A 17908-nucleotide genomic window follows, 5' to 3' on the forward strand; every position below is an offset into this window, starting at 1 on the left:
AACATAGTCATGAGTTTCTTTTTATACAAGAAAAAGTTTCAAGTTAAGTGAGGTGTTAAATTTGACAACTATTTGTGGTTGTAATTAGGGAGAAATTGTCAGCATTTTCTGTCATTACTCTGTGTAACTGACATCAACACAATTAGCTATGACAATCTCAAAACTGGAATCACCCATTTCCCTGTTTCCCAGGTTACACTGCTATGGTCTTTGCAAATGTAATCAACACAGAATCAATGATGATGTGACTTGCAACATATTATCCTCGTTATCAAAAAACATGAAAAATAATAGCACTTGTTTAATAATATTGAATGATCATATAATAAGTCTTAATTAAATAAATTCATTTGCTAACACGGACCACATTCCATCAGAGAGCATTTTAACTTTACTTTAATTCATATGTGCAAACCATGATATTGTTTTCGACACAAAGATTAAAATATGAATTCGAAATTTTGACTTTTAACTTCTCCTGACTGCCTCTGAGCATTTTCAATATGATTGGTCGATCAATCCACCTGTTTCATGTCTATTGCTGGAAAGCATAAATAATATCCAATCGAATATCAGACCAAGGTAGAGAAAACTCATATATTACAGCTCACTAAATCTTTTTGGCAGCTTTATTTAAAGTCAGTCATTTCACTGCTGATTATGAAGTCTGTTGTTCTCTGTAAAATACTTTTTAATAATTCATATCTAGCACTACCTTATTAAAACATTTTAAATTAGTACAGCCTGCAAGTTTATGGAGTAGCAGATGAGAACAAAGTTCGAAGAGTTCAAAACACAAACTACGTTTATTATCAAAGTATTTATAAATTATTCAACCTTGAGATTCATCTGCTTACAGGCAGCCACGAAACAAAAAACACAAAAGAACCCAATTAAAAAAAGATCAAAGCCCAATGCACAGTGAGAGAAATAAACATAAATCATGTAAACACAAGCAAGCAACAGCATTCAGAATGAAAGTGAGTTTGCAGACATGAAGCCTGGTGCAGCTGGAGTAGGCCCGTAACCCCAGCCTCAGTTCGTCACACAGCGTGGCAAATCGTTGTGAAGCTTGCAGGCATGAGGCCCAGAGCAGCTGGAGCAGGACACAAGCCTCAGCTTTTCCACAGAAGAAGTGTTGTTAAGTGGTACAGTTGTATTTCTTGCTTTATGATCCACCAGTAAGCTCTCACCCATCTTCAGAGGTGCCATCTTAAAGGCACAGTGTGTTACTCATACAAAGTGTGGTGGTTTAGGTCACCTGTTCCCCACCTCCAGGTTGCACTTCTATGATAAGTCACAATGCTTTAAGATAAATTCACTAATGACAGTGGCTAACATAATTGAACTTGAGATATTAATAAAATTCCATGACTTCCTTCTGTGCCCTGTGTACCCATTTTTGACTCAACCAGCTGTCTATTACAATTGAGCTGGCTGGTTTAATTACAAATTTTGAGCATTGTTGTGTGTTATCTTAAAGCCCAGGGGCAGCATGTTCCAGCTAGGGTGAAGGGTAGGCATTCCAAGTCCAGGGAGCCTTGGCTGACAAGGGAAGCCTTGTCAAGGCTCTGGTAAAGACAAGAAAGTATACATTGCAGTTATGAATTAATCCCTCAATTAATATAAAAAGTTTAAGAGCAGGGTTTAGAGGGAAATCAAGAGGTCAAAAAAGGGGTATGAGATGAGTTTGTCAAGATAATCCCTATTCTTCAATTATATTAACAGAAAAAGGCTGACTAGGGAGAGTCTAAGTCCTCTTAAAGACCTTCAGGACTTAGTTGTGGAGTCACAGGAGATGACTGATATTCTTAATGTATACTTCTCCTCAGTGTTTAGTAAGGAGAATATCATGGATGTGGAAGAAGTGAGGGTAATAAGCACTGAGGTCTTGGATCATATTCACATAACAAGGAAGGAGATATTTGCAATTTTGAAACACATTAATGGAATTGACTTTATTTCTTACATCCTTCACATACATGAGGAGTAAAAATCTTTACCTTCCGTCTCCATCTAAATGTGCCATGTGCAATTAAGGGTTCAAAGGTCAAATTTAATGTCAGAGAAATGTATACAATATACATCCAGAAATGCTTTTTCTTCACAAACTTCAAAAACAGAGAGGTGCCCCAAAGAATGAACAACAGTTAAACGTGAGAGGCCCAAGGTCCCCCCCCAGTTCCCCCCTCCCACGCATAAGCAGCAGCAAGCAATGATCCACCCTCCCCCCACTAGCAAAAAATAACGTGCATCGGTACCATCACTGAGCCCAAGCTGTGCTAAGCAATAGCAAAGACACAGACCAAGGTTACCCCAAAAGCTTCACATTTACCCACAGGTTCTCTCTCTCCCTGGTAAGGGAAAGGGAGATGTCCCCCATTTTCACAGCGAGCGGGAGACATAACAACAACCCGCTGGTTTACAATGGTAAAAGTCCGTTTCGTCACTTTTTCAAGATCGCAAAGACCTCGGGTCTTCGGGCCCGCAGCGAAGAGTTTTTCAGCCTCCACTACGACACACAGGGTCTCCTACCGTGACACCGAACCGCGATCCACCTGTCTCCAGAGCCCTGAGATCTTAGGCTTCTAAACACAATCGAGATTCTCAAGCCAAACCCTTGGCATGTCGAATAACTGTCAGTCGTGGAACCCCGAGGACAGGTCCCATTCCCACAAAGAACTGAAGCCTTGTGTAACTCCAGGTCAGGGTCTTCAAAAGAACCCTGAAAGGGAAAATTAAAGATATTAAAGGTAGAAATAGAGCTGTTTCCAAAGACGCAAGCAAAGGGGTCACCAGTAGGCGCCATCATCCCTCCTAAACTCTGCCTTCATAGTAATTTATAATAAGCAGAACAGTCAATGTAATGTAGAGTACACACAAAGCAGCATGAGTTCATCAGTCTGATGGCCTGGTGGAAGAAGCTGTCCTGGAGCCTGTTGGTCCTGGCTTTTATGCTGCGGTACCGCTTCCCGGATGGTAGCAGCTGGAATAGATTGTGGTTGGGATGGCTTGGGTCCCCAATGATCCTACAGGCCTTTTTCACACACCTGTCCTTGTAAATGTCCTGAATCATAGGAAGTTCACAACAACAGATGTGCTGGGCTGTCTGCACCACTCTCTGCAGAGACCTGCGATTAAGGGAGGTACAGTTCCCATACCAGGCAGTGATGCAGCCAGTCAGGATGCTCTCAATTGTGCCCCTGTAGAAAGTTCTTAGGATTTGGGTGTCCATACCAAACTTCCTCAACCGTCTGAGGTGAAAAAGGCGCTGTTGTGCCTTTTTCACCACACCGCTGGTGTGTACAGATCACGTGAGGTCCTCGATGATGTGGATGCCGAGGAACTTAAAGCTGTTTACCCTCTCAACCCCAGATCCATTAATGTCAATAGGGGATAGCCCACCTCCATTCTTCCTGTAATCCACAACCAGCTCCTTTGTTTTTGCGGTGTTAAGGGAGAGGTTGTTTTCTTGACTCCACTGTGTCAGAGAGATAACCTCTTCCCTGTAGGCCACCTCATTATTGTTTGAGATAAGGCCAATCAATGTTGTGTTGTCGGCAAATTTAATTAGCAGATTGGAGCTGTGGGTGACGATACAGTTATGGGTGTACAGGGAGTAAAGGAGGGGACTCAGTGAGCAGCCCTGAGGGGCTCCTGTATTGAGAGTCAGAGGGTTGGAGGTGAAGGAGCCCACTCTTACAACCTGCTAGTGATCTGACAGGAAGTCCAGGATCTAGCTGCACAAGGCAGGGTCAAGGCAAATCCCTACAACCTGACTGAATGAACCTCTGAACCTTACTGGAGGCCCTTGCAGAGATATTGCTTCATTGTTAGTCACTGGCAAAGTTCCAGAAGACTGGAAGGTGGCTAATGTTGTTCCATTGTTGAAGAAGGGTAATAAGGACAGGCCAGGTAACTACAGGCTGGTGAGCCTGACTTCAGTTGTACTGTAGGGACAAAATCTACCATCAGTGGATAGTCAAGGCCAGATCATGAATAGTTAGCATGGATTTGTGTGTCAGAGGTCATGTCTGACAAATCTTTTGGAGTTTTCTAAGAGGTAACTAAGGGAATAGATGGAAATAGGTCAGTGAATATTGTCTGTATGGACTTTAGTAGGACCTTGACAAGGTCCCACATAGCAGGCTGATCTGGAAGGTTAGGCCACATGTTTCCAGGGAAACCTTGATTCAAGGTGTGAGGTAGATTCAGAATTGGCTCCAAAAGAGGGTAATGGCTCAAGGTTGATTCTCTGGCTAAAGGCCTGTGACTAGAGGGCTGCACCAGGGATCAGTGTTGGGACCTCTCTTATTTCTTATTTATGTAAAATATTGAATACGAATGTATGATTGAAAAATTTGTGATGATACCAAATTAGGTGGTCTTGTAGATTGTGAAGCAGGTTACAGGAGATCTTAATCAGTTAGGAAGATAGGCCAAGGAACGGCAAAAGGATTTCCATGAAGATAACTGTGAGGTGATGCATTTTGGATAGTCAAACCAGGATAGAACTTATCCCGTGAATGTCAGGGCATGACTTGTGGAAGTTCAAGTGCACAGTTCACTGAAAGCAGCACGTTGACCTTCATCAGTCTGGGCATCAAGTTTAGAAGTACGGGTATTATGTTACAGTTATACAAGTCAAAGTTCAAAGTAAATTTATTGTCAAAGTACATAGAGTATATGTTACCTTGAAATTCATTTTCCTGCAGGCATGAATAGGGAAAAAGAAACACAACTGAATTTTATAAAAACTATGCATAAACAGACAAAGGCTGACAACACTAATTTGAAAAAAAAAGGACAAGTTGTACAAACAAAAATAATACTGAGAACATGAGTTGTAAAGAGCCCCTGAAAGTGTGCCTGTAGGCCGCAGTGGTGAGGTGGCATTTGGAGCATTGCGTACAGTTTTGGTCACCCTGTTCTAGCACAGACATTGTCAAGCTTGAAAGGGTATAGAAGAGATTTATGAGGATGTTGTCTGAACTGGAGTGCTGGATTATAGGGAGAGGTTGGCCACACTAGATCTTTTTTCCTCGGTGCATAGGAAAATGGGAGGTGACCTCATAAAAGTTAATAAAATCATGAGGATAAGGTGGTTGGTCATAGTCTTTTACCCAGGGATGGGCAGTCCAAAGCTAGAGGCACAGACACAAGAGGGGAGAGGTTTAGAAGAGACCTGAAAAGTAACTTCTTTACACAGAGTGGAGTGAGCACCTGGAATAAGCTGGTAGAGGAAGCAGTTGAGGCAAATACAATTACAACTTTGAAGAGATCTTTAGAAAGGTACATGGATGGAAGGGTTTGGAGGATTATGGCCAAATGTGGACAACTGGGACTAACAGGGATCCTGAAAAGTTTGCTAAGATTGGGCATGACATAGAAACGTAGAACATAGAAAACAATTCAGGCCTATCGGCCCACAAAGCTGTGCTGAACATGTCCTTACCTTAGAAATTAACTAAGGTTACCCATAGGCCTCTATTTTTCTAAGCTTCATGTACCTATCCAGGAGTCTCTTAAAAGACCCTATCGTATCTGCCTCCACCACCATCGCCGGCAGCCCATTCCAAGCACTCACCACTCTCGGAGTAAAAAACTTACTCCTGACATCTCCTCTGTACCTACTCCCCAGCACCTTAAAACTGTGCCCTCTTGTGCTAGCCTTTTCAGCCCTGGGAAAAAGCCTCTGACTATCCACACGATCAATGCCTTTCATCATCTTATACACCTCTATCAGGTCACCTCTCATCCTCCGTCGCTCCAAGGAGAAAAGGCCGAGTTCACTCAGCCTTTGACATCTAAAACTTTGACAAACTGCTATGGATGTGTGGTGGAGTGTATACTGACCAGTTGTATCACAGCCTGGTATGGAAACACTAATGCCTTTTGGAATCGAGCTCTGAACCTAGCATTTTCTGAACCTAGTACAACCTAGCATTTTTGCAGTGTGAACTGAAGTCTTGAAGGTGCAGGAAAGTTGTGGCATGACGTGTACGGGCTAAATTGAGGTGGTGGGCCTGGGCCCAAGAGAGGGGAACAAGCCAATGTTTGGCTGCTGGAGTGGACTTGGAAGTAATTCGAAGTGGCAGAATTAAGGCAAGGCACAGTTGAGGTGGCGGGCCCGAGGCCCGAGAGTAAGGAGTGAGCTGTGCTTTGACCAATTTAAGTAACAGGCTAAATTGGAAAGGTCAGGTCTGGGCCAAATCAAGGGGGTGGGTTCCAGGCCCAAAAGTGTATCACAGCTGCATGGCCTATGTCCAAGTGCAAGGAAAGACCGTTGCCTGGCCGATTTAAGTGCTGGGCCAGACTGAAAAATTCAGAGTGAGGGCCAGGATGGTGTTCAGCTCACTGCTCCTCAAGGTTTACTCATCTCTGTGCTGAACTGAGGCTGCGGCCTGCAACTAACAAGCTCCTGAATCAGCTCTGACTGGTTTCATGGCTGTGAACTCACTTTCTTGAACTTCAGTTCTGAATGTTATTTGCTTACTTTATTCTATGCACTATTTGTTTTTTTTCTGCACATTGGGTGTTTGGCCATCTTTTTTAATGGGTTCTCTTGGGTTTGGTGGATGCCTGTAAATAGACAAGCCTCAAGTTTGTATATAGTATACATACTGGATAAGAAAGGTACTTCGAACTTTGAACTTTGGAAAATCCAATGAAAAGAAGTGGATACAGCCCAGTCCATCACAGGTAAAGCCCTCCCACCATTGAGCACATCTACATGGAGTGCTGTCATAGGAAAGTCCATTTGCAGGGATCCCACATTCCAGGCCATGTTCTCATCTCACCGCTGCAGTCAGGAAGAAGGTACAGGAACCTCAGGACCCACACCACCAGATTCAGGAACAGTTATTACCCCTCAACCATCAGGCTCTTATTATCCCCTTGGGCTCTTCATTCAACTTCACTTGCCCCATCACTGAACTGTCCCATAAACTATAGGCTCACTTTCAAGGACATTTCATCTCCTGTTCTTGATATTTTTGTTGGTTATTTATTTATTATTATTCCTTTTTCCTTTTGTATTTGCCCAGTTTGTTGCCTTTTGCAAATTGCTTGCTTGTCTGTCCTATTGGATGTGATCTTTCATTGACTCTATTATGGTTCTTGGATTCTGAGTATGCCTGCAAGAAAATGTATCACAGGATTGTATGTGGTGAAATATACGTACTTTGATAATAAATTTACTTTGAACTTTGATCAAGTTGTTGGCATGGACCAGTTGGGCCAAAGGGCCAGTCTCTGTGCTGTATAACTGTATGACTCTGTGACAGTAAAATGACCAGACACTGTAAAAATTCATTTCATTTTTGACCCTTATTATCAGCAGAGCAGGATATTTTCATTCTGTCATGGTGAGTTAGAACCAAACTAAACAATGATGGTAACATTCAACACATCCAAAATATCTTACTCAGACTTTTAAAAATTGCTAGAAATTTCTGTAAGTATTTTATGATATCCATTTCATGCTGAATAACTGTCTTATGTTTTTTTCTATAGTACCAATAGCACAGCTTGTACAGGAAGAAGAAAAACAAATGGGCTCAGTAGCTGGGAAAACCTACCACCGTTATATCATGGCAGGGGGAGGTAAGAAGAACGATGAGTACAGTTTTACATTATACTCTTTCCAGAAGGTTATGTTCTACAGTATTTCAGTTTTCACTTATTGATAACTTATTCTTAAAGTAATCAATGACTTAGTTAAACTTATCAAAGTCATTTATAACTTTGAACTAAATGATTGTCATCTACCATTAAAAACATAACAACCATTTTGTTTAAAGTTTCTTAATTTAGAACTACTTAGATAATGAAGGGCTTTGAAGGAGTACGTTTCCAATCATTTCTAATTGTGCAAAGGATCCAAAACATGAGAAAATATATTACTCATTACTACTAAGTTATTTTAAAATCCCTCCAGTGTTGCAGCAAGACTTGTTACCATAGTTCAAATCCTTGTCAAGCACTGATAAACTTGGTGCCTGGACTGTTTCAAAGTCACATCAGCTCTTTTCAAGTAGTCCAAAACTGGACAGAGAGTTTTTTTCTCAGGACTGCAACCAGTGAAAGATCTGCTGTTGGATGCTTGACATATGCTTCAAGATTCCCAGAGCTGGCTATTTTTTTGTTTTAGAGAACTGAAAACAAAATCAATCATTGCATTTCTCCAATAAACAAATAACAGCAGACATATCTTTCATGTCACTTGTACAGGATAAGGAAAGATTTGTATCTAGAGTCAAACTTCCCTACTAGAGGCATTGTTCTTACTTCACAGTTATCGCCCTGTCAATAACTTAGTTTTTTTTTGTACAATCAAATGACAAAAGAGGGAAGTTTATTTTTGTGTAGATGTTTTCCTTTTGAATTTCCCAACTTCAGGTATTTTTATACATTGAATGCTGTGTTGATATTCCCCAAAGTCACTTTAGACCCCCAATCTATGCTTGTGTTCAACCATAATGATCCACCAGAATGATTTGCAGAAGTTATTTATGAAATATCAAACACTATCACCATATATTATATTTTAGAGATAAAAAAATAAACCAGTAATTGCAGACTCATTGATGGAAATGCATATTTTCATTTTAATTTAGTTTAATTACTATTGCTGCTTGCCTGAGCTTTATAAATTGAAATTTCTTTTCAGATAACCCATTGAATTTAATTTATTTTCCAGGATATGTTTTCTTCCTATTTGTTCTCTTCCTGTTCATCCTTATGATTGGCTGTACAACTTTCAATGCATGGTGGTTAAGTTATTGGATATCAGAGGGATCCGGGGTAAGTTCCTCTGTATAAAATCAATGCAAGCATTCATCTGTAAAGTTATGAAAAAATCATCATAAAAGAATCATATAAATCTTCATATAAATATATTGAAAGTGTGTATATCTATATATAAAAATAGCCTTTGCATGGATAGAGCATTGAATGGTGAAAAATTAAAACTCCCCTATGACTGCAGTGATAGTGGACCCCATGGGAGCGATTTTTCAATACTCAGCAAATTTCTGGAGGGTAACAGTACATTGGAAAACAGCCAATGTGACCACCTTAGAAAGAGAAGTGTCAGGCTTACACAGTGAGGCATTTCCTCGTCTCCACCCAGCTAAAAGGAGCCACCTGCCATTCGTTGCCAACTCATCACCTGCAGCCTATTTAAACACAGCTCACATCTACAGTCCTTGTTCACCCAACCAGCCAGCCCCAAGAAATTGATCCTAGCCTTTGTTATCCTGGTGTGTGACGTATCCATTTCTCTCTTGTTTCATGGTCGCTCATGGCTTGTTATTTTGCAGTTTAATTTTAAAGTGATTGCTCACTGTAAAATCTTCTCCACTGCTCTGCATTTGGGTCAACCTTCCTCTACATTTTCTGACAGAACCAGCAACTGATTCAGCAGAGTTTTCTCACCTAAATTTAGTCATCTGCCAACACAAGAACTCATCCAAAAGCAGTAGTAAAAGTTATTATCAGAGTATATGCATGCAACCACATACAACCCTGAGATTCTCTTTCCTGTTGGTATACTTAACAAACCTATGGATTAGTAACTCTAAACAGGATCAATCAACAACAAACTGTGTAAATGCAAATTTAAGTAAATAGCAATAAATAATGAGAGCATGAAATAACAAGAAAAAGAGTCTTTAAAGTGGGATCATCAATTATGGAAACCCCAGAAACAGAATGAGCGTAGTTATCCCTTTTGTTCAAGAGCCTGATGGTTGAGGGGTACTAACTGTTCTCGAACCTGGTGGTGAGAGTCCAGAGGCTCTTCTACCTTCTGCCTGATGACAGCAGTGAAAAAAGAGCACAGCCTGTGTGGTGAGGATCTTTGATGATGAATGCTTCTTTTCTATGGCAATGCTTTATGTAGATGTTTTCAATGGTTGGGACGGCTTTACCAATGACCAAATCCACTACTTTTTGTAGGATTTTCTGCTCAAAGGCATTGGTATTCCCATACCAGGCCATAATCCAGCCAGTTAGCACTCTTTCCACCACACATCTATAGAAGTTTGGAGGAACTGCATTAGTGTAGATCAATAACTGTCTGTCACACAGAAAACAGAGATTTGGAATAAAGAATCCCTGTCTTGGTTGGGAGGATGTAATTAGTGGAGTATCACAGGGAACAGTTCATGCCTCTCTAAGTTTACAATTTACAGTACTGGAAGAGGGAATGAAATGTGAGGTTTCCAAGTTCACTGATGATATGAAAATAGATGTAGGAGAGTATATGATAAAGTCATTGGGATATAGGTACTTCCAGTGACTAGGCAAAAACCTGGCAAAAACGGTTTAAAGCAGGGACGTGTGAGGTAACACAGGAACATAGAAAACATAGAAACATAGAAAACCTACAGCACAATACAGGCCCTTCGGCCCACAAAACTGTCCCGGACAGGTCCCTACCTTAGAACTACCTAGGCTTTACCCATAGCCCTCTATTTTTCTAAGCTCCATGTAGCCATCCAGGAGTCTCCTAAAAGACCCTATCGTTTCCGCCTCCACCACCGTTGCCAGCAGCCTATTCCATGCACTCACCGCTCTCTGTGTAAAAAAATTTACCCCTGACATCTCCTCTGTACCTACTTCCAAGCACCTAAAAACTATGACCTCTTGTACTAGCCATTTCAGCCCTGGGGAAAAGCCTCTGACTATCCACACAATCAATGCATCTCATTATCTTGAACACCTTTATCAGGTCACCTCTCATCCTCTGTCATTCCAAGGAGAAAAGGCTGAGTTCACTCAACCTATTCTCATAATGCATGCTCCCCAATCCAGGCAACATCCTTGTATATCTCCTCTGCACCCTTTCGATAGTTTCCAAGTCCTTCCTGTAGTGAGGCGACCAGATTTGAGCACAGTATTCCAAGTGGGATCTGAGCAGGATCATATATAGCTGTAACATTACCTCTCAGCTCTAAAACTCAAGACCCCAAGATCCCTCTGATCCTCCACACTGCCAAGAGTCTTACCATTAATGCTATATTCTGACATCATATTTGACCTACCAAAATGAACCACCTCACACTTATCTGGATTAAACTCCATCTGCCACTTCTCGGCCCAGTCTTGCATCCTATCAATGTACTGTTGTAACCTCTCCACACTATCCACAACACCCCCAACCTTTGTGTCATCAGCAAATTTACTAACCCATCCCTCCACTTCCTCATCCAGGTCATTTATAAAAATCACAAAAAGTAGGGGTCCCAGAACAGATCCCTGAGGCACAACACTGGTTACTGACGTCCATGCAGAATATAACCCATCTACAACCACTCTTTGCCTTCTGTGGGCAAGCCAGTCTGGATCCACAAAGCAATGTCCTGTTGGATCCCATGCCTCCTTACTTTCTTGCAGTAAGCCTTGCAAGGGGTACCTTATCAAATGCCTTGCTAAAATCCATATACACTACATCTACGGCTCTACCCTCATCAATGTGTTTTGTCTCATCCTCAAAAAATTCAGTCAGGCTTGTAAGGCACGACCTGCCTTTGACAAAGTCATGCTGACTATTCCTAATCATATAATGTCTCTCTAAATGTTCATAAGTCCTGCCTCTCAGGATCTTCTCCATCAACTTACCAACCACTGAAGTAAGACTCACTGGCCTATAATTTCCTGGGCTATCCCTACTCCCTTTCTTGAATAAGGGAACAACATCTGCAACTCTCCAATCCTCTGGAACCTCTCCCATCCTCATTGATGATGCAAAGTTCATTGCCGGAGGCTCAGCAATCTCCTCCCTCGCTTCCCACAGTAGCCTGGGGTACATCCCGTCCAGTCCCAGTGACTTATCCAAATTGATGCTTTCCAAAACATCCAGCACATCCTCTTCCTTAATATCTACATGCTCTAGCTTTTTAGTCCATTGCAAGTCATCCCTACAATCGGCAAGATCCTTTTCCATAGTGAAAACTGAAGTAATGTATTCATTAAGTACCTCCGCTATTTCCTCTGGTTCCATTCACACTTCTCCACTGTCACACTTGATTGGTCCTATTCTCTCACATCTTATCCTCTTGCTCTTCACATACTTGTAGAATGCCTTGGGGTTTTCCTTAATCCTATCCACCAACGCCTTCTAATGGCCCCTTCTGGCTCTCCTAATTTCATTCTTAAGCTCCTTCCTGCTAACCAGATAATCTTCTAGATTCCTATCTTTATCTAGTTTTTTGAACCTTTCGTAAGCACTTCTTTTCTTCTTGACTAGATTTACAACAGCTTTTGTACACCACGGATCTTGTACCCTACCATCCTTTCCCTGTCTCATTGGAACTTACCTACTCAGAACCCCATGCAGATATCCCCTGAACACTTGCCACATTTCTTCTGAACATTTCTCTGAGAACATCTGTTTCCAATTTATGCTTCCAAGTTCCTGCCTGATAGCCTCATATATCCCCTTACTCCAATTAAGTGTTTCCCTAACTTGTCTGTTCCTATGCCTCTCCAATGCTATAATATAGAATTGTGACCACTATCTCCAAAATGCTCTCCCAATGAGAGACCTGACACCTGACCCAGTTCATTTCCCAATACCAGATCAAGAACAGCCTCTCCTCTTGTAGGCTTATCTACATATTGTGTCAAGAAACTTTCTTGAAAACACCTAACAAACTTCACCCCATCTAAACCACTCACTCTAGGGAGATGCCAATCAATATTTGGGAAATTAAAATCTCCCACCACAACATCCCTGTTATTATTGCTTCTTTCCAGAATCTGTCTCTCTATCTGCTCTTCGATGTCCCTGTTACTGGTGGGTGGTCTATAAAAAACACCCAGTAGAGTTATTAACCCCTTCCTATTTCTAACTTCAACCTACAGAGACTCCGTAGGCAACCACTCCATGATTTCTTCCTTTTCTGCAGCCGTGACACTATCTCTGATCAACAGTGCCACACCCTCACCTCTTCTGCCTCCCTCCCTGTCCTTTCTGAAACATCTAAAGCCTGGCACTTGAAGTAGCCATCCCTGCCCCTGCACCATCCAAGTTTCTGTAGTGGCCACAACATCATAGCTCCAAGCGCTGATCCACACTCTAAGCTCATACGCTTTATTCATAATACTTCTCGCATTAAAATAGACACATCTCAAACCATTGGTCTCAGCGCGTCCCTTCTCTATCACCTGCCTTTCCTCCCTCTCGCACTGTCTCCAAGCTTTCTCTGTTTGTGAGCCAACCTCCCTTTCCTCCATCATTTCAGTTCGGTTTCCACCCCCCAGCAATTCTAATTTAAACTCTGCCCAATATCCTTAGCAAACCTTCCTGCCAGCATATTGGTCCCCCTGGGATTCAAGTGCAACCCGTCCTTTTTGTACAGGTCACACCTGCCCAGAAGAGGTCCCAATGATCCAGAAATCTGAATCCCTGCCCCCTGCTCCAATCCCTCAGCCACACATTTATCCTCCACCTCATTCTATTCCTTTACTCATTGTCACGTGGCACAGGCAGTAATCCCGAGATTACTACCTTTGCGGTCCTGCTTCTCAACTTCTTTCCTAACTCCCTGTAGTCTGCTTTCAGGACCTCCTCCCTTTTCCTACCTATGTCATTGGTACCAATATGTACCATGACCTCTGGCTGTTCTCCCTCCCGCTTCAAGGTATTATGGACACGATCAGAAACATCCTGGACCCTGGCACCTGGGAGGCAAACTACCATCCGCATTTCTTTCCTGCATCCACAGAATCACCTATCCGACCCCCTAACTATGGAGTCCCCTATCACTGCTGCCATCTTCTTCCTTTCCCTACCCTTCTGAGCCACAGGGCCAGACTTTGTGCCAGAGGCACAGCCAGTGCTGCTTCCCCCAAGTAGGCCGCCCCCCCCCCCCAACAGTACTCAAACAGGAGTACTTATTGTTAAGGGGGACAACCACTTGTGTACTCTCTAGCACCTGCTTCTTGTCCTTTCCTCTCCTGACTGTTACCCACTTGTCTGTCTCCTGTGGTCCTGGGGTGACTACCTACTTATAGCTCCTCTCTATCACCTCCTCACTCTCCCTGACCAGACAAAGGTCATCGAGCTGCAGCTCCAGTTCCCTAACATGGTCCCTAAGGAGCTGCAACTTGGACACTCCTGGTGCAGATGCAGTCGTCTGGGAGGCCGGGAGTCTCCAGGATCTCCCACATAACACCATGCACAGAAAACTGACCTCAAACACATACCTTGTCTGTATTCTAAACAGATAACCTACCTGGCCTCAACTCTTTATCGCTGAAGTCCCGTTGAGCCAAAGCCATCCTACTCTGTCTCCCTCTACTCTGTCGCCCGCTCCCCTGATGCCCACTCTGTAAATCCGTCTTCCTTTTAAACTCTTCCCGCTGTTCTCACTGGCCGACCTCCACACGCTTGCGCAGTCGTGCCCCGTTCAAACCGCTGAAGGAATATCCTGGGTAAGATAAATCAACAGGGTTATCATTATCTAAATAGAGAGGGTCTGTAAACAAAATTCAGAGTGTGCCAGATATTCTAATGCATGAATCACAAAAAGTGAGCAGGCATGAGAGTGTTCGACTATTAAAATAGACGAGACAATTTGGGTCTATATTCCCTGGAGATTAGAGAATGAAGGATGACCTCATTCAGACAAGCAAGATCCCAAGAGTACTTGACAGGGTAGATGCTGAGATGTTTTCAGCAATGGGGGAGTTGTGAACAATGAATCATAGCTCCAAGCAAGAGCTGGTCATTTAAAATTCAGGTTTATAGCAATTGCTTCTCTCCCATAGACAGTGAATCGCTGGCATTCTCTTCCCCAAAGGTGGTGGAGGTCAGATAATAAAATGCATTTAAGATGGAGGAATTGAGGATTATGGGGAACTGACATAGAAGAGATGTTGTGACCAGCATAGATCAAGTACGATCATATTGAATGACGGGGCAGGCTCGAAGCTCTTGGTGTTTTATTGTGTTATAATTTTGTTCACTGCAGGATAGCAAATTATTTTCTATTATGCATCTGCTATAATATATCTGCAATTTCCCACTGTTAGAAGATAATATAATGGTAAATATCTGAAAAAAAAAAGTTCTGCAGTACTCTGGAAGAATTATTTTCCACTCCCATCTTCCTTTTCTCTGCACTGTACATAACCCATTTAAGGACATGAACAATGCTTAAACTTTGTACCACTGATTGAACAGGATTATTTGGAATTATTTAAAGAATTTCACTGTTTAGGAAGTATCTTTGCATCTGTAATTTCCACTAAAATATTTGGCATATGGTGTGCAGTTCTGGTCACCCACCTACAGGAAAACATCAATAATTTTGAAACAGTGCAGAAAAAGATTACAAAGTTGTTGTGGAATTTGAGGGCTTGCATCACAGGGAAAGGTTGTATAGATTAGGACATTATTCCCTGGAGCGCAGGAGAATGAGGATAGATCTTATAGAGGTATACAAAATTATGAGGGGTATAGATAGTCCATAATACCATAAGATATAGGAGCAGAATTAGGCCATTTGGCCCGCCATTTCATCATGACTGATCCAATTTACCTCTCAGCCCCAATCTCTTGCCTTTTCCCTGTATCCCTTCATGCCCTGACCAATGAAAAATCTATCAACCTCTGCCTTAAATGCGCATGAAGACTTTGCCTCCACAACTGCCTGTGGCAAAGTATTCCACTGATTCAGCACTCTCTGGCTAAAGCAATTTCTCCTCATCTCCATTCTAAAAGGATGTCTCTCTATTCTGAGGCTATGTCCTCTGCTCTTAGACTCCCCCACCATTGGAAACATCCTCTCCATATCCACTGTATCAAGGCCTTTCACTATTCAACCGGCTTCATTCCTCCAAATTCTAGTGACTGCAGGCTGGAGCCATCAACCACTCTTCATATGACAAGCCATTCAATCCTGGAATCATTTTCGTGAACCTCCTTTGAACCCTCTCCAGTTTCAGCACATCCTTTCTAAGATAAGGAGCTCAAACCTGCTCACAATACTCCAAGTGAGGCCTCACCAGTGCTTTATAAAGTTTCAACATTACATCCTTGCTTTTATATTCTCGTCCTCTTGAAATGAATTCTAACATTGCATTTGTCTTCGTCACCACAGATCTCAACCTGCAAATTAACCTTTAAGGAAACCTGCACAAGGACTCCCAAGTCCTTTTGTACCTCAGGTTTTTGTATTTTCTCTCAATTTAGAAAATTGACAACCCTTTAATTTATTCCACCAAAGTGCATGACCATACACTTCCTGATACTATATTCCATCTACCATTTCTTTGCCCATTCACCTACTCTGTCTAAGTACCACCCCTCCACCTAGCTTCATATCATCTGTAAACTTTGCAACAAAGCCATCAATTCCATTATCCAAATCATCGACATATAACATAAAAAGCAGTGGTCCCAACACAGGCCCCTGTGAAATAGCACTAGTCACCTGAAGCCAGTCAGAAAAGGCTCCCTTTACTTCCACTCTTTGCCCCCTGCCAATTAGACACTGCTTTATCCATGCTAGAATCTTTCCTGTAATACCATGGGCTCGTAGCTTGTTTAGTAGCCTTATGCGTGGCGTCTTGTCAAATGCCTTCTGACTATTCAAGTATGCGACATCAACCAATTCTTCTTTGTCTATCCTGTTTGTTACTTCAAAGAATTCCAACAGATTTGTCAGGCAAGGTTTTTCCTTGAGGAAACCATGCTGACTATGGCCTATTTTATCATGTTCTTCCAAGTACCCTGAGACCTCATCCTTAATAATAGATTCCAACATTTTCCCACTGAGGCCAGACTAACTGGCCTTTAGTCTCCTTTCTTCTGTTTCTCTCCCTTTTGGAAGAGTGGAGTGACATTTGCATTTTTCCAGTCTTTCAGAATGATTTCAGGCTCTAGTGATTCTTGAAAGATCATTACTAATGCCTCCACGATCTCATCAGTCAACTCTTTCAGAATTCTGGTCCAGGTGACTTATCAACCTTCAGACCTTTCAGTTTCTGAAGAACCTTCTCTCTAGTTATGGTAACTTCACACACTTCATGCCCCCTGACACCTGGAACTTCCACCATACAGCTGGTGTCTTCTACAGTGAAGACTGATGCAAAATACTTATTTCATTGTCCCCCATTACTGGTTCTCCAGCATTGTTTCCAACGGTCAGATATCCACTCTTCACCCTTGACTCTCTTTTGCACTTTATATATCTGAAGAAACTTTTGCTATTCTCTTTAATATTATTGGCTAGCTTAATTTTGTATTCCATCTTTACCTTATTAATGACTTTATTAGTTGCCTTCTGTTGGTTTTTAAAAACTTCCCAATCCTCTAAATTCCCACTAATTTTTGCTCTATTATATGCCCTCTTTTTGGCTTTTATGTTGGCTTTGACTTCTCTTGCTAGCCATGGTTGTGTCATCTTTCCTTTAGAATATATCTTCCTTTTTGGGATGTATATATCCTGTGCCTTCTGAATTGCTTCCAGAAATTCCAGCGATTGTTGTTCTGTCACCATCCCTGCCAGTGTTCTTTTACAATCAATTCTGCCCAACTCCTCTCTCATGCCTCTGTAATTCGCCTTTACTCCACTGTAATACTGACGTATCTGACTTTAGCTTCTTCTTCTCAAATTTCAGGGTGAATTTGATCATCTTATGATCACCTACCCTTAAGGATTCCTTTACCTTAAGGTCTCTAATCAATACTGGTTCATTGCACAACACTCAATCCAGAATAGCTGATCCCCTAGTGGGCTCAACCACAAGCACCCTAGAAATTCCCCTTCCTGTAATCCACCACCAATCTGAATTTCCCAATCTTCCTGCATATTGAAATCCCATGTCACTATTCTAACATTACCCTTTCGGCAGGCATTTTCCATCACCCATCGTAATTTGTAGACCACATCCT

At 42.0% G+C, this 17908-nt stretch overlaps 1 protein-coding gene across 3 annotated transcripts in view; it reads left to right on the forward strand.

Moving 5' to 3' along the window:
• Positions 1-17908, forward strand: part of abcc12 (ATP-binding cassette, sub-family C (CFTR/MRP), member 12) — a 181509-nt gene that overhangs the window by 122030 nt on the left and 41571 nt on the right. For all 3 annotated transcript variants that reach the window (XM_073070064.1, XM_073070063.1, XM_073070066.1), the window contains 2 exons: positions 7516-7605; positions 8702-8805. In XM_073070064.1, the coding sequence (XP_072926165.1) occupies positions 7516-7605; positions 8702-8805 (194 nt within the window). The remainder of the gene's footprint in view (positions 1-7515; positions 7606-8701; positions 8806-17908) is intronic.

This window comes from Hemitrygon akajei, chromosome 17 (genome assembly GCF_048418815.1).
Source record: "Hemitrygon akajei chromosome 17, sHemAka1.3, whole genome shotgun sequence".
NCBI classification, from domain to species: domain Eukaryota; kingdom Metazoa; phylum Chordata; class Chondrichthyes; order Myliobatiformes; family Dasyatidae; genus Hemitrygon; species Hemitrygon akajei.